At 34.3% G+C, this 18001-nt stretch overlaps 1 protein-coding gene and 1 gene segment (V, D, J or C); both read left to right on the plus strand.

The window, feature by feature from the left end:
* The first annotated feature begins 5511 nt into the window (after nucleotides 1–5511).
* LOC102219814 lies at nucleotides 5512–6680 on the plus strand. The segment is given in 2 exon segments: nucleotides 5512–5611; nucleotides 5688–6680. Coding segments are annotated over 2 exon segments (387 nt in total).
* A 2386-nt stretch (nucleotides 6681–9066) lies between these two features.
* On the plus strand, nucleotides 9067–17448 carry LOC102225794 (immunoglobulin lambda-1 light chain-like). Of its 2 annotated transcripts, none has more exons than XM_023348572.1 (4): nucleotides 9067–9355; nucleotides 9448–9764; nucleotides 16077–16110; nucleotides 16970–17448. In XM_023348572.1, exons 1-4 carry the CDS (start codon nucleotides 9316–9318, stop codon nucleotides 17293–17295), a joined length of 717 nt encoding a protein of 238 aa, XP_023204340.1. In that variant the 5' UTR covers nucleotides 9067–9315; the 3' UTR covers nucleotides 17296–17448. The 2 variants fall into 2 exon arrangements, with proteins under 2 accessions (XP_023204340.1, XP_023204339.1); XM_023348571.1 differs by lacking the exons at nucleotides 9067–9355; nucleotides 9448–9764 and adding exons at nucleotides 13974–14060; nucleotides 14153–14478.
* The last annotated feature ends 553 nt before the right edge of the window (nucleotides 17449–18001 follow it).

Consider the following 18001-nt stretch of genomic DNA (forward strand, 5'->3'; position numbering starts at 1 on the left):
AATAGTACAATTATAAGTTTTGTTTTGTGGAAACGATACTATTTGAACCTCCACTGTGAAAATGTCAGATTTCAGTCATGGCAGCAGAAATGAGCATTTACTGGGGAATAATAATAATAATAATAATAATAATAATAATAATAATAATAATAATAATAATAATAATAATAATAATAATAATAATAATAATAATAATAATAAAACTTCTGACATGGGAGGAAGGACTGTTTATTATAATTGTTAACATAACTTTGTAGTTTAAACTGGTTATGTAATCCAGAACAACACATTTATTAATCAGTTCAAAAGTCAAAGCAGCCATCACTTACTTGAGCTACAGCTGTAATGTCTGTAGGTTCGAAGATGACACAGATGTTCAGGATTGTTGCCCAGTTAAACTCCTTTTTAGCAGAGATTGTTTCATCTGAATTCATTTATCTCCACAGTTGTCTTTTTGCTGATATTTGCTGATTCCTACAAATCAAAAAATAGTCATTTGAAGGGGGATATACAGTAGTTGAACTATTCATAATAGAGCATATTTTATTTTCTTGAAAGGACCAAACTTTTCTTCAATTCAGAAAGGGAAAAAAAATGTATTAGTGATTTATATTTTCCTGCCTCTGAAGTAACAGTCCTGCTTAAACTAAGCAGATGTTGGAATCTCCTTCAGGATTTAGGCTTTGGAGAACAAACCTCATTATCATCCATCAGAAGTGAAGACACCAGATAAATGATCTGAAATTACAAAGAAAAGATAAATATCAAAGCGAGTGAGCTGGTGCTGATCACTAAGCAGCTTATTTCAATAAAAGGCGGCGGCAGTTAATGGATGGATGTTTTTTTAATGCAGATTCTTGTAGTGAATTTTTCTCTTTTATGCCAACTTAAAGATGGCTAGAGACTTTAAACTGATTGCTTGCTGTTTCTATCACCTCTGGCAGCAACAAAGCCGGATGCTTTCTGTGTCTTTCTGCCCAGGTGGTTAACAGATTGGATTACAGTAGACAGTAAGAATGTTATTTTTTGACTCCTCTGTCAGAGCCCACAAGGAGGGGTGTTCCCTCCAAACCAATCAGTGTATGTTGATGAATGGAAAAAGGCAGGAGAGGTCATTTCATAAAAAAACTATGTCCTGATTATTTCTGACCGTAAAAGATACAAAAACGTTAAAAACCTGTCAAGAGGCTAAAGTTAGAGACATGTGTTTGTTTTCTGTTTGATATATATGAATCCAGCTGTGTGAACGCATGATAAAATATTAGATGGTGTCACCACTCTTCATCACTGATGTAGTGAGGAGCAGATGGAGAAAAAGTTCTGAGGCTGGAGATGTAGTTTTTTATTTGTCATTCCTGAATAATTTTTGGCTGATCTGCCTTGTAGAGACCTTCTGACCTCCATCACACACAGGCCATTTCATCTTCACTACACTAATCTAAATAAAGTTACAATATTTGTCCATTTAATGTTTACGTCTAAACCTGTCATCTAGACTTTAAAATATTGTGGTCTTTCAGGATAAGTTTCATTATATTTTTTTATTAAAAAGTGAATTAAATAGGTTTTTTGAATCTAAATTCATATATCTGCTTGTGTAAGTTATAACAATGGAGTTGAAGGTTCTGGTTCTGTTCGGAACATCTGGAACTCAGAAACTGAAACATCAAACCTCGTCTTGGGATCTTAAAGGCAAGGAATAACCTTCTGATCTTATAAACAATTACTAAATGCATTGAATCAAACTCGCTTGCACTGATTTCTGTGTAAACACAAAAGATACATGTCATTTTCATCTACTGTAAAACTAATCAAAGTTGAAATATATGACAATTTAACACTTATATCTACATCTGTAATAATGAAGTTAGTGATTTTAAAATGTTTACATTGAAGAGGTTTATATAGAAAACTGTAAAAAAGTTTGTTTTTTTTAAGTTTAACTTTATATTTCTGTCTTTAAGTTAAAACCATGGAGATGAAGGTTCTGGTTCTGTTCTGCATGCTGTCAACATCTGCAACTCAGAAATGGAAACATGAAACCTCCCCTTGGGATCCAAAAGGCAAGAAATAACCTTTTGTTCTTGTAAACAATTACTAAATGCATTGGGTCAAACACTCTTACACATATTTCTGTGTTCAGCAGAACATACCAGCAGGAAAACTTGATCTAACCTGACTCAAGTACTGGACAACTGGACGTTTGCTATAATAACACAAGAGCTGCTGATCCATGACCATGCCTCTGTTCTCCCTGAATACATCAGGTGAGTCGCACTGAACCACTGAAGCAGGAACAAGCTCTAACAGATAATAATCTAAAAGTGTGAACTTATCTATAAACTTACATAATGGAGAGAAAAAAAGAAATATTTCCTTTTGAGAGAAATGAATATTTAATTAAAAATTCCTTCTGTCAATAAAGATTCCACATTTTCCAAGTCCTGTAACAACTTGAGACAATTATGTAACATGTTCTTGCTCTTGAAATGATCTCACTGTGGAGACTCAGCCAAAAAGAAATGAGGGACATGTTTCAGCCTCATTTACCCTTTGGTCTGATGTCTGTCATTGAATGTGGGGCTGTTCCTGTTTAGCAGCTTTCATCTACTTTAAGATTTGGTTCTATTTCTCTCTTTTCCTGGTAGTTTAAGCATAACAGAGACGCAGTTCTTTGAAATGTTTTTCTGATACCATGATAATTAATTCATGCCTAGATGTGTTTAAGATCCAGCCTCTCTTCGAAGCTGAGAGGCTGGATCTTGAGAGTTTGATCCAGCCTCTCAGCTTCAAAGATGATATTTAAGACGGTGGATTAGTACCTCAGTGGCCGATGTCCAGGATTCCTCCCAGCTTTGTTTTGAGGTCTCCACATGGAGTCCAGAGAAGAACTCTAGATAGGAGGATCATCAAGCTGGTCAGAGTGCAGAGGAGAGGCAGAAAAACTGTTGCCTACTGACTTTTTTCTGATGTGAATATGATTTCTTTACAGCTTAGTGTAAGAATATGACAACTAATCAAATCCTGCTTATGACGAGCATTGTAACCCAACATTACATGTTCCATATCAGAATGTGCACAATTCATCGTTTTATAACTTTCTGCCACAAGGTGGCACCTTTTATCTGATTATGTGTCATTTTGTATCATCACAGCTTCACAGCTTAGCAATGTTTAATCCTAAAAGTATTTATTGTAATTTATTAACAGTGAAATTATAATCCCTTTGGTAGGAAAAGGATATCCTTCTAATTACTTTATCGCATTATAAACCCTAAATATGTTACCCAGAGCTCATTTGCAACGACACTTTAAATATCTGTAGTCATGATGTCACTCATAGATCTTAAATATCAAGTAAGATCACAAATATAAAAACTTTCTGGAATAGCATTTGATTATATGCATTCAAACAGTGTTACTGGTAACACAGTCAGAGAGAAAACAAAAGTATCTGTTTTTAGTTGTGCAAAACGAGAACAACCTTTTGGTAGTTTGACGGCAGATTAAACTGAATTTTCATTCTCTGCCAGTGAAGCATCACCTACCTACGCTTTCCTCTCTGTTCTCACAGGATGCAGCTGCAGACCTCGCCTTCATTTTTGTACCTAAATGCAAAAGAGGGGCTCAAGTCTCAACCGTTTGTGGAACTGCAAACGGTTATTTCTAGTTTCAAACCTTTCAGTTAAAATCAATTCAGTTTATTGACATAGCGCCAATTCACAACACAGGCCATCTCAAAGCAATTTACAAAAAAAATAATTCAAGTCTGACAAAGAATACATTTCAATTAATCCCAAATTCAGTTTATTAATCAAATTGGTTTAACACCTTTCATTTAAATATCAGTTAAAATAATCTGATGTGTTTGAGAAAGACTGTAGGAAGTTCTGTGTGAGATATAAAACAGAATCTGACCTGATTGACAGAAGAAGGAGTTATGATCAAATCTAAATAAATAATTGTTTATCTATTGGTTTTGGACACTATAGGTTCTGTTTAAATGTTAAAAATGTAATTTGTTCTTAATTTGAACTAAAGACTAAATGTATTTAGTTCAGGCTTTGACATGTTGATACAAAACTTAAAACATAATAAATGCAAAGAAACTGACATTTAAAACCACAATGTTTTAAGAACTATTACTTCAGAAACATGACCCTGCGTTTTAGAAGAAGAAGAGGCCTGCAGGTGTATCCTGTGAGAACAGAGATGTCATGCTTCACTGACTGTGGATAGAAACCTCAGTTTCACTTGTTAAATTGATCAGATTTTTTTTATCCTTTTAAATGATTGACTCAAACACTCATTTTGCCCTGTCACAACATTGTTTTTGGAACTGCTCAGAAAACAAATATCATAAGTTTACAGTTTTATGAAATTGTAAACTTTTCAATTTTCTTTCATAAAGCAGACAGTTTTCTTTCCTTATAAAAGAAAACTGAAAAGATATGTTTGTTTCTTCCCCTTTAATTGAGATAAATATCTCAATAAAGATTAGAATGCTGCATTTTAAAGTAGTTTTTATTAGTAAAACAGACTTAAACATGTTTTATTTTTAGTTATGTATTATTAATTTTTTACAGCTTTTTTGACCTTTAATTTCTTTTTTAATTGTTCATTGTCATTTTGTGTTGAACATGTAAAATGGTTTTGGTAACCAGATGTCACTAACACTATAACCTTTACAGCAATTGGAATGAGACCTGTGTTTAATGGATTTCAATTTTTCACTTTAAAAAGTGATAAAAGTATTTAAAAAATAAACATCACTTTTTACTGACTTGCAACTAATAGGACTTTTGTAGAAAAGGAATCTGTAAATCATTGTAGATGTGAATTATAGGGACCATGACCATTAACTATTAATAAAAGACATACAATGTCTTAAATGTTGAAGTTGGTTGTGATTTTATTAGCTTACATTTATTTTAGTTATTTGTAGGAACAAGAACAGTAAATAGGTGACTTGTACTTAAGTATGTTTATAAATGGGTACCTGAGTCTGTTTGAGTAAAAGTTGATGGATGTTTTTGATTCTGTTTGCTATGAATGATAAAATTTAAAATGAAAGCAAAGCAAATGGTTAAAACCACAACTACTTTCTAACACTTTAATTTTGAGAAAGATTTTAATTTGTCTGAATCTTTATCTTAAAGCAAGGCAAGGTTATTTATATAGCACATTTCAGGAACTGGCTATTCAATGTACTTTACATGATAAAAACATAAAACACCAAAGAAGTAAGAAAGATATTTTCTTCAATGTCATCAAAATCATCATCATAAAACATTTTAGTGAAGACAATAATTAATCTGCTAGTAGCATAAATTATGTCAGTTGTTTCCAAGAAGAAAATGTATTTTTTTTTTAACATATTAGAGTCAAGAAAGTTATCCAAACCACGAAAGACTAAAGCTCCTCCTCCTGTCTCTTCCTTTAAGTGTCAGTGTTGTATTAAATGCCTCCTTCAGCACCTCCTCTCCTCATCCTCTAAACTCATCTATCGGCAGTAAGGTCACTTTCCAAGTTCAAAGATCATTCTCAGCACACACTGAGAACATGCTGGGGACCCTCTGCACTCTCATCATTGCTTTAACATGTATGAAAGGTGACTTACTGCAGACTGGAGTTCATTCATCAGACTGTGTGTTACTGTTGACTTCATCTCATCTTGTTGTTTCCAGGTGTGAGAGGAGCGACTGTGGTGACACAGACGCCTCCTGTTGTGACAGTGAGGAAAGGAGAAACGGCCACCATGGACTGTAACCTAGGGAGTGAGACTGGCCAGAGTGCCCGATGGTACAGACAGATCCCAGGAGAAGTTCCTCTATATATGCTTCGAGTTCGTCATGACTGGAGTGCACCCAAATATGACACTGGGTTCCCCTCTTCAAGACACACGGCAACTCATCAGTCAACATCAGATTACCGTTTTAGAATTAGCAATGTTGAAGAAGGAGATTCTGCAGTTTATTACTGTAGCACATGGGACAGCTCTGCTAAAGAGTACGTATCACAGTGATTCACACTGTTACAAAAACCTCCTCATTAACACTTCTGCTTTTGCTCTCACTGAGATGCATGGACTGACAATGTAGCCACCAGCAAGAGTTTCAGTCAACACATCATTATTTGTCAGTATCTGCACTATAATCTATTTTTCTATAAATGAATAAAACTAGCAGATATTACTGTTTAATTACAATAATGTTAACACCAATTACCCTTGTTGGTACAGACAGAGCCCAGGCAAAGTTTCTACCTGTGTTTTACAAAATTTGACACTGGTTCCCATCTCAAGGACACACATCCAGTATCGGTCAACACCAGATTATTGTTTAATTATCAGAAGTATGGAAGAAGAAAGAAATTTACTAATGAAAAACTGAGGACACCTCTGTCGATGAGAATTGAAGTGATTCAAACATTCAACATCTTGAATTAAATAGTAACGGTTTTAATAATCTCAGCATTGGTTTTTGAGATTTTACATCACCAAAAGTAAAAAAACATATTCAAAAAATAATCAAATTAAACTTATTAATACTGTGCTTATTATCAAATGTCATTCCATGAAATGTGTTCCCAAGTGCTATGACTTAATCTCTAGAAAAAGTAATCTGATGTCATTCACATAAATGTGATTTTGGTAACCAAACATTTTTTGTAAATGATGAGTGATAAATATTCTCATTTTGAGTTATGTAATGTTATGAACAGTTTTAAACACAGAATTATCATGGAAGCATTGTACTAAACAATTATTATTATAAGCACATGACAAAACAAGCACATTTTGGGAGTGGAGAAACTTTTCGTCTTAGATCTGTAAAGCAACGGAGAAGATCAGACAGAGTATTTGAACTTCATATGAAAGTGTTTATTAAAAAGCAATGTAGAAGGGTAGGTTATTGAAAACATCTAAACACTATAAAAGAAAAAACAGTAAACAAGGCAAGCAAATTGCAAAACAGCTTTAAATTTTTGCTTTTGGTTGATAGAAGAGAAACACAACTGCCTCAATCATAAATCAAATATTTCTTTTTGATTTCATAATTTGAAGAAACAAAAACCACGATTTAACTCATTGTAATCTAAAACGTTTTTATAACAGAGTAAGTTTTAGCCTTAAATTTGTACTATAAGCAGAGGAGAATATTAATCAATAAGAATCTGGTTTAGTGGTGTAAAATACTTTAAAGAAAAGATTAAACTGAATTTTCATCTTCTGTCAATGAAGCATCACCTATCTACATCTCATTCTCTGTTCTCACAGGATGCAGCTGCAGACATCATCTCCATGATTAAACTTTCATGTAAATTAATAACCTAAGTTTCAACGGTAATAAGTTTCCAGCGGTAACTTTCAACACAGTTATGTGTTGAAAGTTAAATTTCAACACATAACTTAATGATAACATAATCTCTGCTCCAGATATTAAATTACCATTAAGGAATTTTGATAAAATCTGCATAAATCATATTTTAGTCTGTTTTTTTTCTTGTCCTTTAACACATTTTCTGTTTATTTTATTATGTAATATTTATTGTTAGTCAGTTTTAATATGAGCTTAATATTTGTGCAATATCTATTTTTTTAAGACTTGTGACATGTAAGAGATATTTGTTATTGTACTGTTTAAGTAAGATTAAGTAAATCATTTTGTAGACATAATGTAGTACTTGCTGGTTTTATCTATTAATAAAAAAACCTTTAAAGAGTGTAAATGCTAAAAAAATATATATGCTGTGTGTTGGATGAAGCTATTGCTTGTGGCTCCACTTGGTTTATGTATTAGGGAGAGAAAAAGCAGAAGTGCTATTGGGGAGGTTTTTGTCACAGTGTGAATCACTGTGATACGTACTCTTTAGCAGAGCTATCCCATGTACAACAGTAATAAACTGCAGAATCTCCTTCCTCCACACTGCTGACATGCAAACGGTAATCTGATGTTGACTGATGAGTAGATGTGTGTCTTGCAGAAGGGAACCCAGTGTCATATTTGGGTACACTCCAGCCATGATAAAACCTGAGCATATATAGAGGAACTTCTCCTGGGATCTGTCTGTACCATCGGGGACCGCTGGCATTAACACTCCCCAAGTTACAGTCCATGGTGGCCGTTTCTCCTTTCCTCACTGTCACAACAGGAGGCGTCTGTGTCACCACCGTCACACCACTCACATCTGGAAACAATGAAATGACAGTTTAAATATAGATAAAGTCTGATGATTCCATCATGAGATCCAGTCTTACATGTTAGAGCAGTGATGAGAGCGCAGAGGGTCCCCAGCATGATGTCAGTGTGTGCTGAGAATAATCTTGGAGCTTGTAAAGTGACTTTACTGTTGACAGATGAGAGTTTAGAAGATGAGGAGGAGATGCTGGAGGAGGCATTTAATATCACACTGACAGGAGGGAGGAGGAGCTTTAGGTCTGTACAGGTCATACTTATATGTTTCAGTATGAAAATATATCTCTTACTGTGTCTGTGTGGAACTTTGCAACTTTGTATCACTGAGTCAAGTTAAAATGTCTCATCTAAAATTAGAAATCAATAATTGTGTGTATGTATGTGTTTGACATACATTTTTTTTTGCCATGGTAAAGTCTAAAATACACAGAAATCACTAAAAGTAGACTATTTATATTCAGATGAAAGTGGATTTCGTCCTCAATTTTCTGCCAACTTCAGTAACTTATCTGATGTTAGGAAAATTACGTATGGAAATATCATCAGTTCATAAACAAAATAAGAAATAACTTAGAAAGGGATAGGAAGAATGAATTCTACACATTCTCATACATACATAACTCATATCTTTGTAATATTTGTTGTCAGTAATTTAAGTTTAAGTCATGAATTGAATTCAATTTAAAGATAAAATTGTACACAAAAGATGCTGACAATCAAACAAACTTGAGCAAGCAATTAATTATCACTTTCATTTTTCATCACATCTCTCCAATATGCTTAAAGTCTAAACATCCACATGTGGAGCAAGTTGAAACCATTAAAATGATGCAGACTGCTCCACTTCTACAAGACCTGTATGAACTCTTTGATTTCATTCCAGAGGTCCAAAAATAATGTCAGCAGTGAACATATGTTTAAACCACGTCAAATACTTCTGTTTACAGAAGCTGTAAACTGAAAAACACTACAGTACAGAATTTAACAGTCTCCTCCTCCTGTCAGTCCCTCTCATTTTCAGTCACATATTAAAGGACTCCTTCAGCACCTCCTCATCCTCTGAATTCTCATCAGTCAGCAGTAAGGTCATTTTACAAGTTCAAATAACACTGACATCATGCTTGGGACCCTCTTCACTCTCATCACTGCTCTAACATGTAAGAAGGATGACTTGCTGCAAATTGGAGCCAATGTTAGATTAATCTATATGTGTGTTTCTTTTGACTTCATGTCATCTTGTTGTTTGCAGGTGTGAGCGGTGCGACGGTGCTGACACAAAAGCCTCCAGTTCTGACAGTGAGAAAAGGAGAGACAGCCACCATGGACTGTAACCTGGGGACTGTTGTTAATACTGTTTATTGGTACAAACAGATTCCAGGAGGTGTTCCTCAGTGGGTGCTGTATTTCTATCACAGCTGGAGTTCACCAAGCTATGGTTCTGGGTTTTCATCTCCAAAGTTCACATCAACTCATCAGTCAACAACAGATTATCGTTTAATCATCAACAATGTAGAAGAGCAAGACTCTGCAGTTTATTACTGCAAAACACGGGAAAACAACAAGGCTGTATCACAGTGATTTATACCATGACAAAAACCTCAACACTAACACTTCTGTTTTCTTGCAGATGGTGAACTGCTGAAGTGAAGAATAATAAGGGAACCCATTCTTTATTTTTTACAGTTACAGTCTTTATGATATATTTGTTAAAATTATGTATCACAATTTTATTTAACATTTAATGTTTTTTAAATATAAAACATGAATAATGTTGCCACTACTGATAGATAATTTATCAACTGTAAGCTTTAACTTCTAATGTGCTGTTTTTTAGTCTTACATTTCCTGTATTATTTTTATAAAAACAAATCTCCTTGAAAGATCCTGTAAATATTGAGTCAGAGCACAAATAAAAATGGTTATATTATTTGTATTTTTGCCACAATAAAGAGTTCTCATAACAAGACAATACAGAGATACTTTTCATGCATTTATATATGAAATGTGTTCGCAACAAACCCCAGGTTACAGTCTATGATGACTGACTTTCTTTTCCTCACAGACACAACAGGAGGCTTCTGCATCACCACAGTTCTTGGTAAAGTGAAAATAAATTTTGGAACTTTCACGACTGTCAAACCTTTGTTGTGTAACTATGATGGAATACAAATCACAATAAATATTTCCTAAAAACTAGGTTAAATTCTACAAAATTAAATGTCATTTACTGTTATTTTTTTAACTGCTACTACAGGAATAGAAGTATAAACTGAGGCCCACAGGACATTGGATGTTACAGCCTAACAGTCAATGTTGGGCCTCTTAATGCTTATATTGCATTGCATTGTTTTTTTTGTTTGTTTTTTCCTTACAATAAAGTTGCTTAAGTTAGCGTTTAACAATCTTAAAATATTCTCAATCATAGAAAATACTATACAACACATGTTTTATTGAAATAAAGAAACAGGAGGTAGGAGAATGACAAGTTTTGTTAAGGAAGCCACCTCCTGGTACAACTAAAAATGTGATCAGTCCACACACATTGGTATCTTGTGTGGTATCACAATATCTTGCACTTGTTTCAACTCTGTCCTATATTTTATAAGCAGGTCATTTTGTCGAGCTTCCCCACCGCATCTTTAAGATCACTAAGCTACAAATAGGGGCAACGGATACAGAAATTAGGCAAAATTGCCAAGTTCTCAATAAATTTGATCAATTCTCTTCAAAGATGCTAAAAACTAAAAAACATCAAAAATAGATTTGATGAAAGCTCCTCCTCCTGTCACTCCCAAGTGTCAGTGCTATATTAAATACCTCCTCCAGCACCTCTTCTTCGATCATCTGTCAGCAGCAAGGTCACTTTACACGTTCCAAGATCATTCTTAGCAGACACTGACAACATGCTGGGGACCCTCTGCACTCTCATCACTGCTCTAGCATGTAAGGGGGATGACTTACAGCAGAAAGAAGCTGATGTTGGATACATCAGTATGTGTTTCTCTTGACTTCATATCATCTTGTTTCCAGGTGTGAGTGGTGTGACAGTGGTGATACAGAAACCTCCTGTTATGACAGTGAGGAAAGGAGAGGCAGCCACCATGGACTGTAACTCAGCTGTTGATGGACCACGTTTCTACAAACAGATCCCAGGAGGAATTCCTCAATTTGTTCTAAATTTTCATAAGAGCTGGAGCTCTCCAACGTTTGGTTCTGGTTTCTCCTCTCCCAAATTCACAGTTAATTTTGTGTCAAACTCAGATTATCGTTTTAGAATTAGCAATGTTGAAGAAGGAGATTCTGCAGTTTATTACTGTAGCACATAGGATGACTCTGCTGAAGAGTGGGTATCACAGTGATTCACACTGTTACAAAAACCTCCTCAATAACACTTCTGCTTTTGCTCTCACTGAGATGCATGGACTGACAATGTAAGAGTTTCAGTCAACACATCGTTATTTGTCAGTATCTGCACTATAATCTTTTTTTCTATAAATGAATAAAACTAGCAGATATCTCATATCAAGGACACACATCCAGTATCGGTCAACACCAGATTATTGTTTGATTATCAGAAGTATGGAAGAAGAAAGAAATTTTTCTAATGAAAAACTGAGGACACCTCTATCGATGAGAATTGAAGTGATTCAAATATTCAACATCTTGAATTAAATAGTAACGGTTTTAATAATCTCAACATTGGTTTTTGAGATTTTACATCACCAAAAGTAAAAAAAAAAAACATATTCAAAAAATATTCCAATTCAACTTATTAATACTCTGCTTATTATCAAAGGCCATTCCATGAAACGTGTGTCCCAAGTGCTATGACTTAATCTCTACAAAAAGTAATTGATGTCATTCACATAAATGTGATGTTGGTAACCAAACATTTTTTTTAAATGATGAGTGATAAATATTCTCATTTTAAGTTATGTAATGTTATGGACAGTTTTAAACACAGAGTTATCATGGAAGTATTGTACTAAACAATTATTATTATAAGCACATGACAAAACAAGCACATTTTGGGAGTGGAGAAACTTTTCGTCTTAGATCTGTAAAGCAAGGGAGAAGATCAGACAGAGTATTTGAACTTCATATGAAAGTGTTTATTAAAAAGCAATGTAGAAGGATAGGTTATTGAAAACATCTAAACACTATAAAAGAAAAAACAGTAAACAAGGCAAACAAATTGTGAAACAGCTTTAAATTTTTGCCATGCGATGTAGTTTATAGAAGCTACGGTGAGGAAAGGAGAGGCAGCCACCATGGACTGTAACTCAGCTGTTAATGGACCACGTTTCTACAAACAGATCCCAGGAGGAATTCCTCAATTTTTTCTAAATTTTTATAAGGACTGGAGCTCTCCAAAGTTTGTTTCTGGTTTCTTTTCCCCCAAATTCACAGTTAATTGTGTGTTAAACTCAGATTATCGTTTTAGAATTAGCAATGTTGAAGAAGGAGACTCTGCAGTTTATTACTGTAAAACATGGGACAGCTCTGCCAGTGAGTACGTATCACTATGATTTATGCTGACAAAAACCTCAACATAAGCACTTCTTCTTTTTGACAAATGGAGGCATGAACTGTACAAGCCCACATTATAACAGACCTCATATGAACATAATCCAGTCACTGCATTTTGAACTCTTGTTTCAAAAACCCGAGTCATGGCAAATTTGATTCATAAACATAAAATATGTTAAACTGTTGGTCTCCTTTACTTTTTATTTCAGATGTCAGGTTTTCGCCTCAACTTATTTAAACCCTGAGCCAAATAGACCCACCTACAGTAACCTTACAAAAATGGAAATCAGATCTGTAGTTCATACCATAGAAGTTTGTTCTGGTTGGATTTTTACCAAAACAGACTGATGATCCAGAATTGGACTGAGAATTAAACGGCAGCAAGTCTTCATGTGTGTTGGACTGCTCACCCTCTACCAGTCTGGGACAACCTCTATGTCCCAACATGGTGCTCCGGTAATCATGAATACAGTAAAATAAAAAATATTGAATTTGCTAACCAACTTAAGTAACATTTTTTGATAAATTAAAACAACACCTCAATAGTCTTTATTGAGGTGTCTTATATAATCCTTGAACAACAAAGTTGACCTTACTTTAAGTTTTAATGATAGACACAAGTGGTGTGTATTCACTGTATTAGTATATCTAAAGCTCAGCTTTTGTAATATAGCCAACAAACAAGTTTTAACAAACATCTGTTCAGAGCACTCCTTGCTTTTTTGATGATGCTGTTTCTTGGCAAAAAAGAGAAAAATATAAAGTGATTCATATGCAAAGATTGTTGATAAGTTGTAAGTTGTAATATTTTCTTGATTATTAAAATCATTTGACTGTAATTTAACTATTTTGTTATAGTTGTGATACGAATACAATTTCAAGAAAATTAATTTCACAGTATTAGACATTTTTTTAAACAGTTGCATTTTTTCATTCAGACATGTTTACAAATGTTGAAATTTATATAAAAAGGGAAAGCTGATGGTTCTCAGCACACACAATCAGAAAACAATATTTTTTAAATAAATGATAAAATCTAACTCATGATTTTTTTTTGACCAAAGACTAGTTTAATAGTTTAAGTAGTTAATGTCTAACAATAAACTACTTATCTTTAGAGTTACACAATAAGTCATGATGACTACATGCAAAGGTAACGCTCCTCCTCCTGTCAGTCCCTCTCATTTTCACTCATGTATTAAATATCTCCTCCAACACCTCCTCTCCTCATCCACTAAACTCATCTGTCAGCAGAAAGGTCATTTTACATCTTCAAATCACAAACTGACACCATGCTGGGGATATTCTTCACTCTCATCACTGCTCTAACATGTAAGGAGGATGACTTACTGCAGATTGGACTTAATGCTGGATTAATCAATCTTTGGGTTTCTCTTAACTTCATGGCATCTTGTTGTTTGCAGGTGTGCGTGGTGCAACGGTGCTGACGCAGAAGCCTCCAGTTCTGACAGTGAGAAAAGGAGAGACAGCCACCATGGACTGTAACCTGGGGAGTGTTAGTAACAGTGGTGTTCGTTGGTACAAACAGATTCCAGGGGGTGTTCCTCAGTGGGTGCTGTATTTCTATTACAGCTCTGGTTCACCAAGCTATGGTTCTGGGTTTTCATCTCCAAGGTTCACATCAACTCATCAGTCAAAATCAGATTATCGTTTAATCATCAACAATGTAGAAGAGCAAGACTCTGCAGTTTATTACTGCAAAACATGGGACAGCTCTGTCAATGAGTACGTACACAGTGATTTATACCATGACAAAAACCTCAACACAAACACTTCTGTTTTTTGACAAATGGTGAACTGCTGGAGCGAAGAATAATAAAGGCATCCATTCCATATTTTTACAGTTTCAGTCTTTATGATATATCTGTTACAGTTGTGTACTCCCTTGTTTAATGGTTGCCTTTTAAATATAAAACATAAATAACCACTCAAAACAGAGTGGTTATTTAACAGTAGTAACCGTCTTCATGTTACCTTACTAACAGAAGTAAAAAAATGTATTACAAGATTCTGCTGCCTCTGATCTTTTTTGGTAAAATTTGCTTTACACAGTTTTGTTTCTTTATCATATATATAAAATAATACATGTTCATAGAGTTTTATGTGGACTTCCAGATTTAAGTTTGAAAAGTCTGCTCAAGACTTTGTGTCAGAGTTCTTTGTGGTTTCATTTGTTTTCAAAGTTCCTCTGTGATTTGGAGGGTTCAGTTATGTCCTCGCAGTACAATCTGGAAAAAATCAAAAGGGAATGGAAAAAAAAAAGAAAAAGGTCCCAGCAGTTCTCCATCAGTTTGGTTCACTTCTGTTCAGTTTCCATTGGAAGGTAGAAAAATAACCTGACTAGTAAAGGGCCAGAACAATGACAACAATTCATGTTCAACTATCAATTCAAATCAGTTTACCAGTAAACACTAATAAAATACACACTTTAAATAACTAAACAAGCAGTTCAGAAAACACATGGGGCCTTCAGAATATACAATAAATCTAAATATTAGATTCATGAATCTCCTCCTCCGCTTTTTTCTCCTCGGGGTCTTTATAAGCCTCTGTTTCTCATCTCCTTTCAGCAAAACCTATTCACTATTGAGTTGGACAGAACCAAACATTTACACCACAAATTGACAACATGCTGTGGACCCTATGCAGTCTCATCACTGCTTTAACATGTAAGACTCTTTACAGACACTTGTAAAAGGATATATTTTCAAATGCAAACCTTTTAATTCATGAATTAATGACAACATGGTGCATCAACACCATGTTGTCAGATGTTGATGCAGCGATAATATTGACCCAGACACCTCCTGTCAAGACAGTCTCAGCAGGACAACAAGTTGTTCTAAACTGCAACATTCAAAGATGTGATAGAAATTATGTCAAATAGTACAAACATGTTCCTAGTGGAGTTCCTCAGTATGTTCTGTGTTTTTGGCATCATGACAGTTCACTGAACGTTGGAACAGGATTCTCTTCAGACCGATTCATCTCTAAATAATCATCAGACATTGATTATCAGTTCATTATTAGGCAGGCAGAAGCAGTTTTTGTCACAGTGTGACAAAAACCCAAACATCCAAACTGATCAAATATCTGAACATTAAACAGTCCACAACACACATTTGTTACTATAAACCATACTGCCACTGCTTAAATATGTCCAAAGAGACCAAAGTGAGTTAGTGTTTTCTAATAAAAGCAGAATGATGAAGAGACTGAGATGTTTTCAGTGAAAGTTGCTCACAGCAGGATGTTTCACTTCCACTCTGTCATCAGAAACAATCAGGAGGTTTTTGTACGGCGATGTATACAAACTGAATCACTGTGGTATTCGGACCGGGAACCAAGCTGTTTGTCACAGGTAAGGATATTTTTCTAAATACTTTAAATTAAGACTTTTTATTTTTAGATTTCATTACACTTCTTTTTTTTCTCTTTGTGTACTTTTGTGTTGCCAAAAGTTTTAAAATAAGCTATTTTCATCTTTTTATCACATTTGTGTTTTCCTTTCAAAAAAATATCAAGCGACACCAAACGTTAAGTAAACAATACTAATTTAAAGTCATGTTGTCAAATATTTAATAATAATATTATAAAGTCAAATGTTTTGCTTTTGTACATGGTCTCATCGTCCAACTGTGTCTAAGACAGTTGTGCTCATCTTTGAACCAAACGTAGTTGCTGATAAACTAACAAAGAATTCACATACAATCTGCTCTTAAGTTTGTTGTTTGCAATGAAATCTCAGCAGAATCCTTGTTTTATTTTATTTTTCTTGTAAATACACGGAAGTAAAAAGTTAATTATATTAATTTAAAATTTTAAATATATATTTTAAAAATGTTATTACTTAAAAAATATATATTATATTTAGAAAGAGAAAGCTGCCGGCAAAAAGAATCCACAAACTAATAATGAGTATAAAAGTAATGAGTAAATTGTGAAATGAATAAACTTCATAACAGTCATATATAATTAAGGTTTTTAAATGCTGTATTTTGCTCTTGTTTATTATTCATTGTCATGTCAATCCACTTCAGAAAACGTTTTAGAATTACTGACTTTTTCATCTGCTTGAATATCTTTTTTTGTTCTTAAATAACATATTTGTCAGTTGATTACTATGACTATGACTAGAGTTAGTTGTATTCTCTGTTTTGACCAAGTAGTGCTTTGTTGTTGATTTAATTGCATATTTAATTATCTTCATTTTCTTCCAGGCTCCAGTCTCCCTCCTCCTGTCCTGACTGTTTTCCCTCCATCCAAGGCTGAGCTCCAGTCCAACAAAGCCACTCTGCTCTGTCTGTCCACTCAGTCTGGACCTTTTGCTGATGTGAACTGGTTGGTTGATGGGAGTCCAGTAAGCAGTGGGATCTCTACCAGCACTGCTGTTCAGAAACCAGACCAGACTTTCCACATCAGCAGTTCTCTGTCCATCCAGACATCAGACTGGAACATGAACAAGGTCTACGCCTGTAAAGTGTCTCTGGGCTCCCAGACTGCAGAGAAAACCATCAACAAGTCAGAATGTCCTGCTGAAGAATAGCAGAAGATCATAATCATCATTTATAATCTGTTTTGTTTCTGTTTGCTTCTTACATGATTTAGAAAGCTTGCTTCTCTATTTAGTTTTTATTTGACAACTATTGTTCTCTTGACCTTCTTTTGCATTAATAAATCATTATTACATTGGAAATAAGTGTTTGTGTGTGTTTCATTATTTGTAATTGAGTGTAGTTGTGCCAAAGTAAAAGATTTTGCTTACAATGGGATGTTTGTGGAGGCGAAGCTAAAAAAAAGAAATCCATACATAATGTTTATTTCTTTATTACCTTTAATGTTTTCATAGTTTATTATTTTACACAACTGGTATAAACACATATACACATTGTAAAGTTTCAAATATGCAGTTTTTCCTAAACAAACTGTGGGCCTTAAGACATAAAAAATAGAGTCTGAGTAAGTCATAATGTCTGATAGAAATGAACAAGCGAAACTGAGCATTTTTTCTTATAGCCAGTGAAGCATCACTTCTCTTCTCGCTGTCTCTTCTTTTACAGGATACACCTGCAGGCCTGCTGTGCTTTTTTTTATATCATATTTAAAAATAATGAAATCCAGTTTCAGAGGGAACAATCCTTGATACATTGAGGTTTTAATTCTTCTTGTTTAACAAATTTACATCTAACACCAGTATATCAGTGTGTATATTTTTTTTATATTGGAATTAGCTAAATAAATTGTATTTCTCT

This window comes from Xiphophorus maculatus, chromosome 16, assembly GCF_002775205.1.
Source record: "Xiphophorus maculatus strain JP 163 A chromosome 16, X_maculatus-5.0-male, whole genome shotgun sequence".
NCBI lineage: Eukaryota > Metazoa > Chordata > Actinopteri > Cyprinodontiformes > Poeciliidae > Xiphophorus > Xiphophorus maculatus.

Excerpts from the sequence above, each read along its gene's own strand:
- LOC102225794 (XM_023348571.1), top strand. The coding sequence starts at position 14,021 with ATGCTGGGGATATTCTTCACTCTCATCACTGCTCTAACAT. Across the intron at positions 14,061-14,152 it reads TCTCATCACTGCTCTAACAT|GTGTGCGTGGTGCAACGGTG; the intron begins GTAAGGAGGATG and ends TGTTGTTTGCAG. Across the intron at positions 16,111-16,969 it reads AACCAAGCTGTTTGTCACAG|GCTCCAGTCTCCCTCCTCCT; the intron begins GTAAGGATATTT and ends ATTTTCTTCCAG.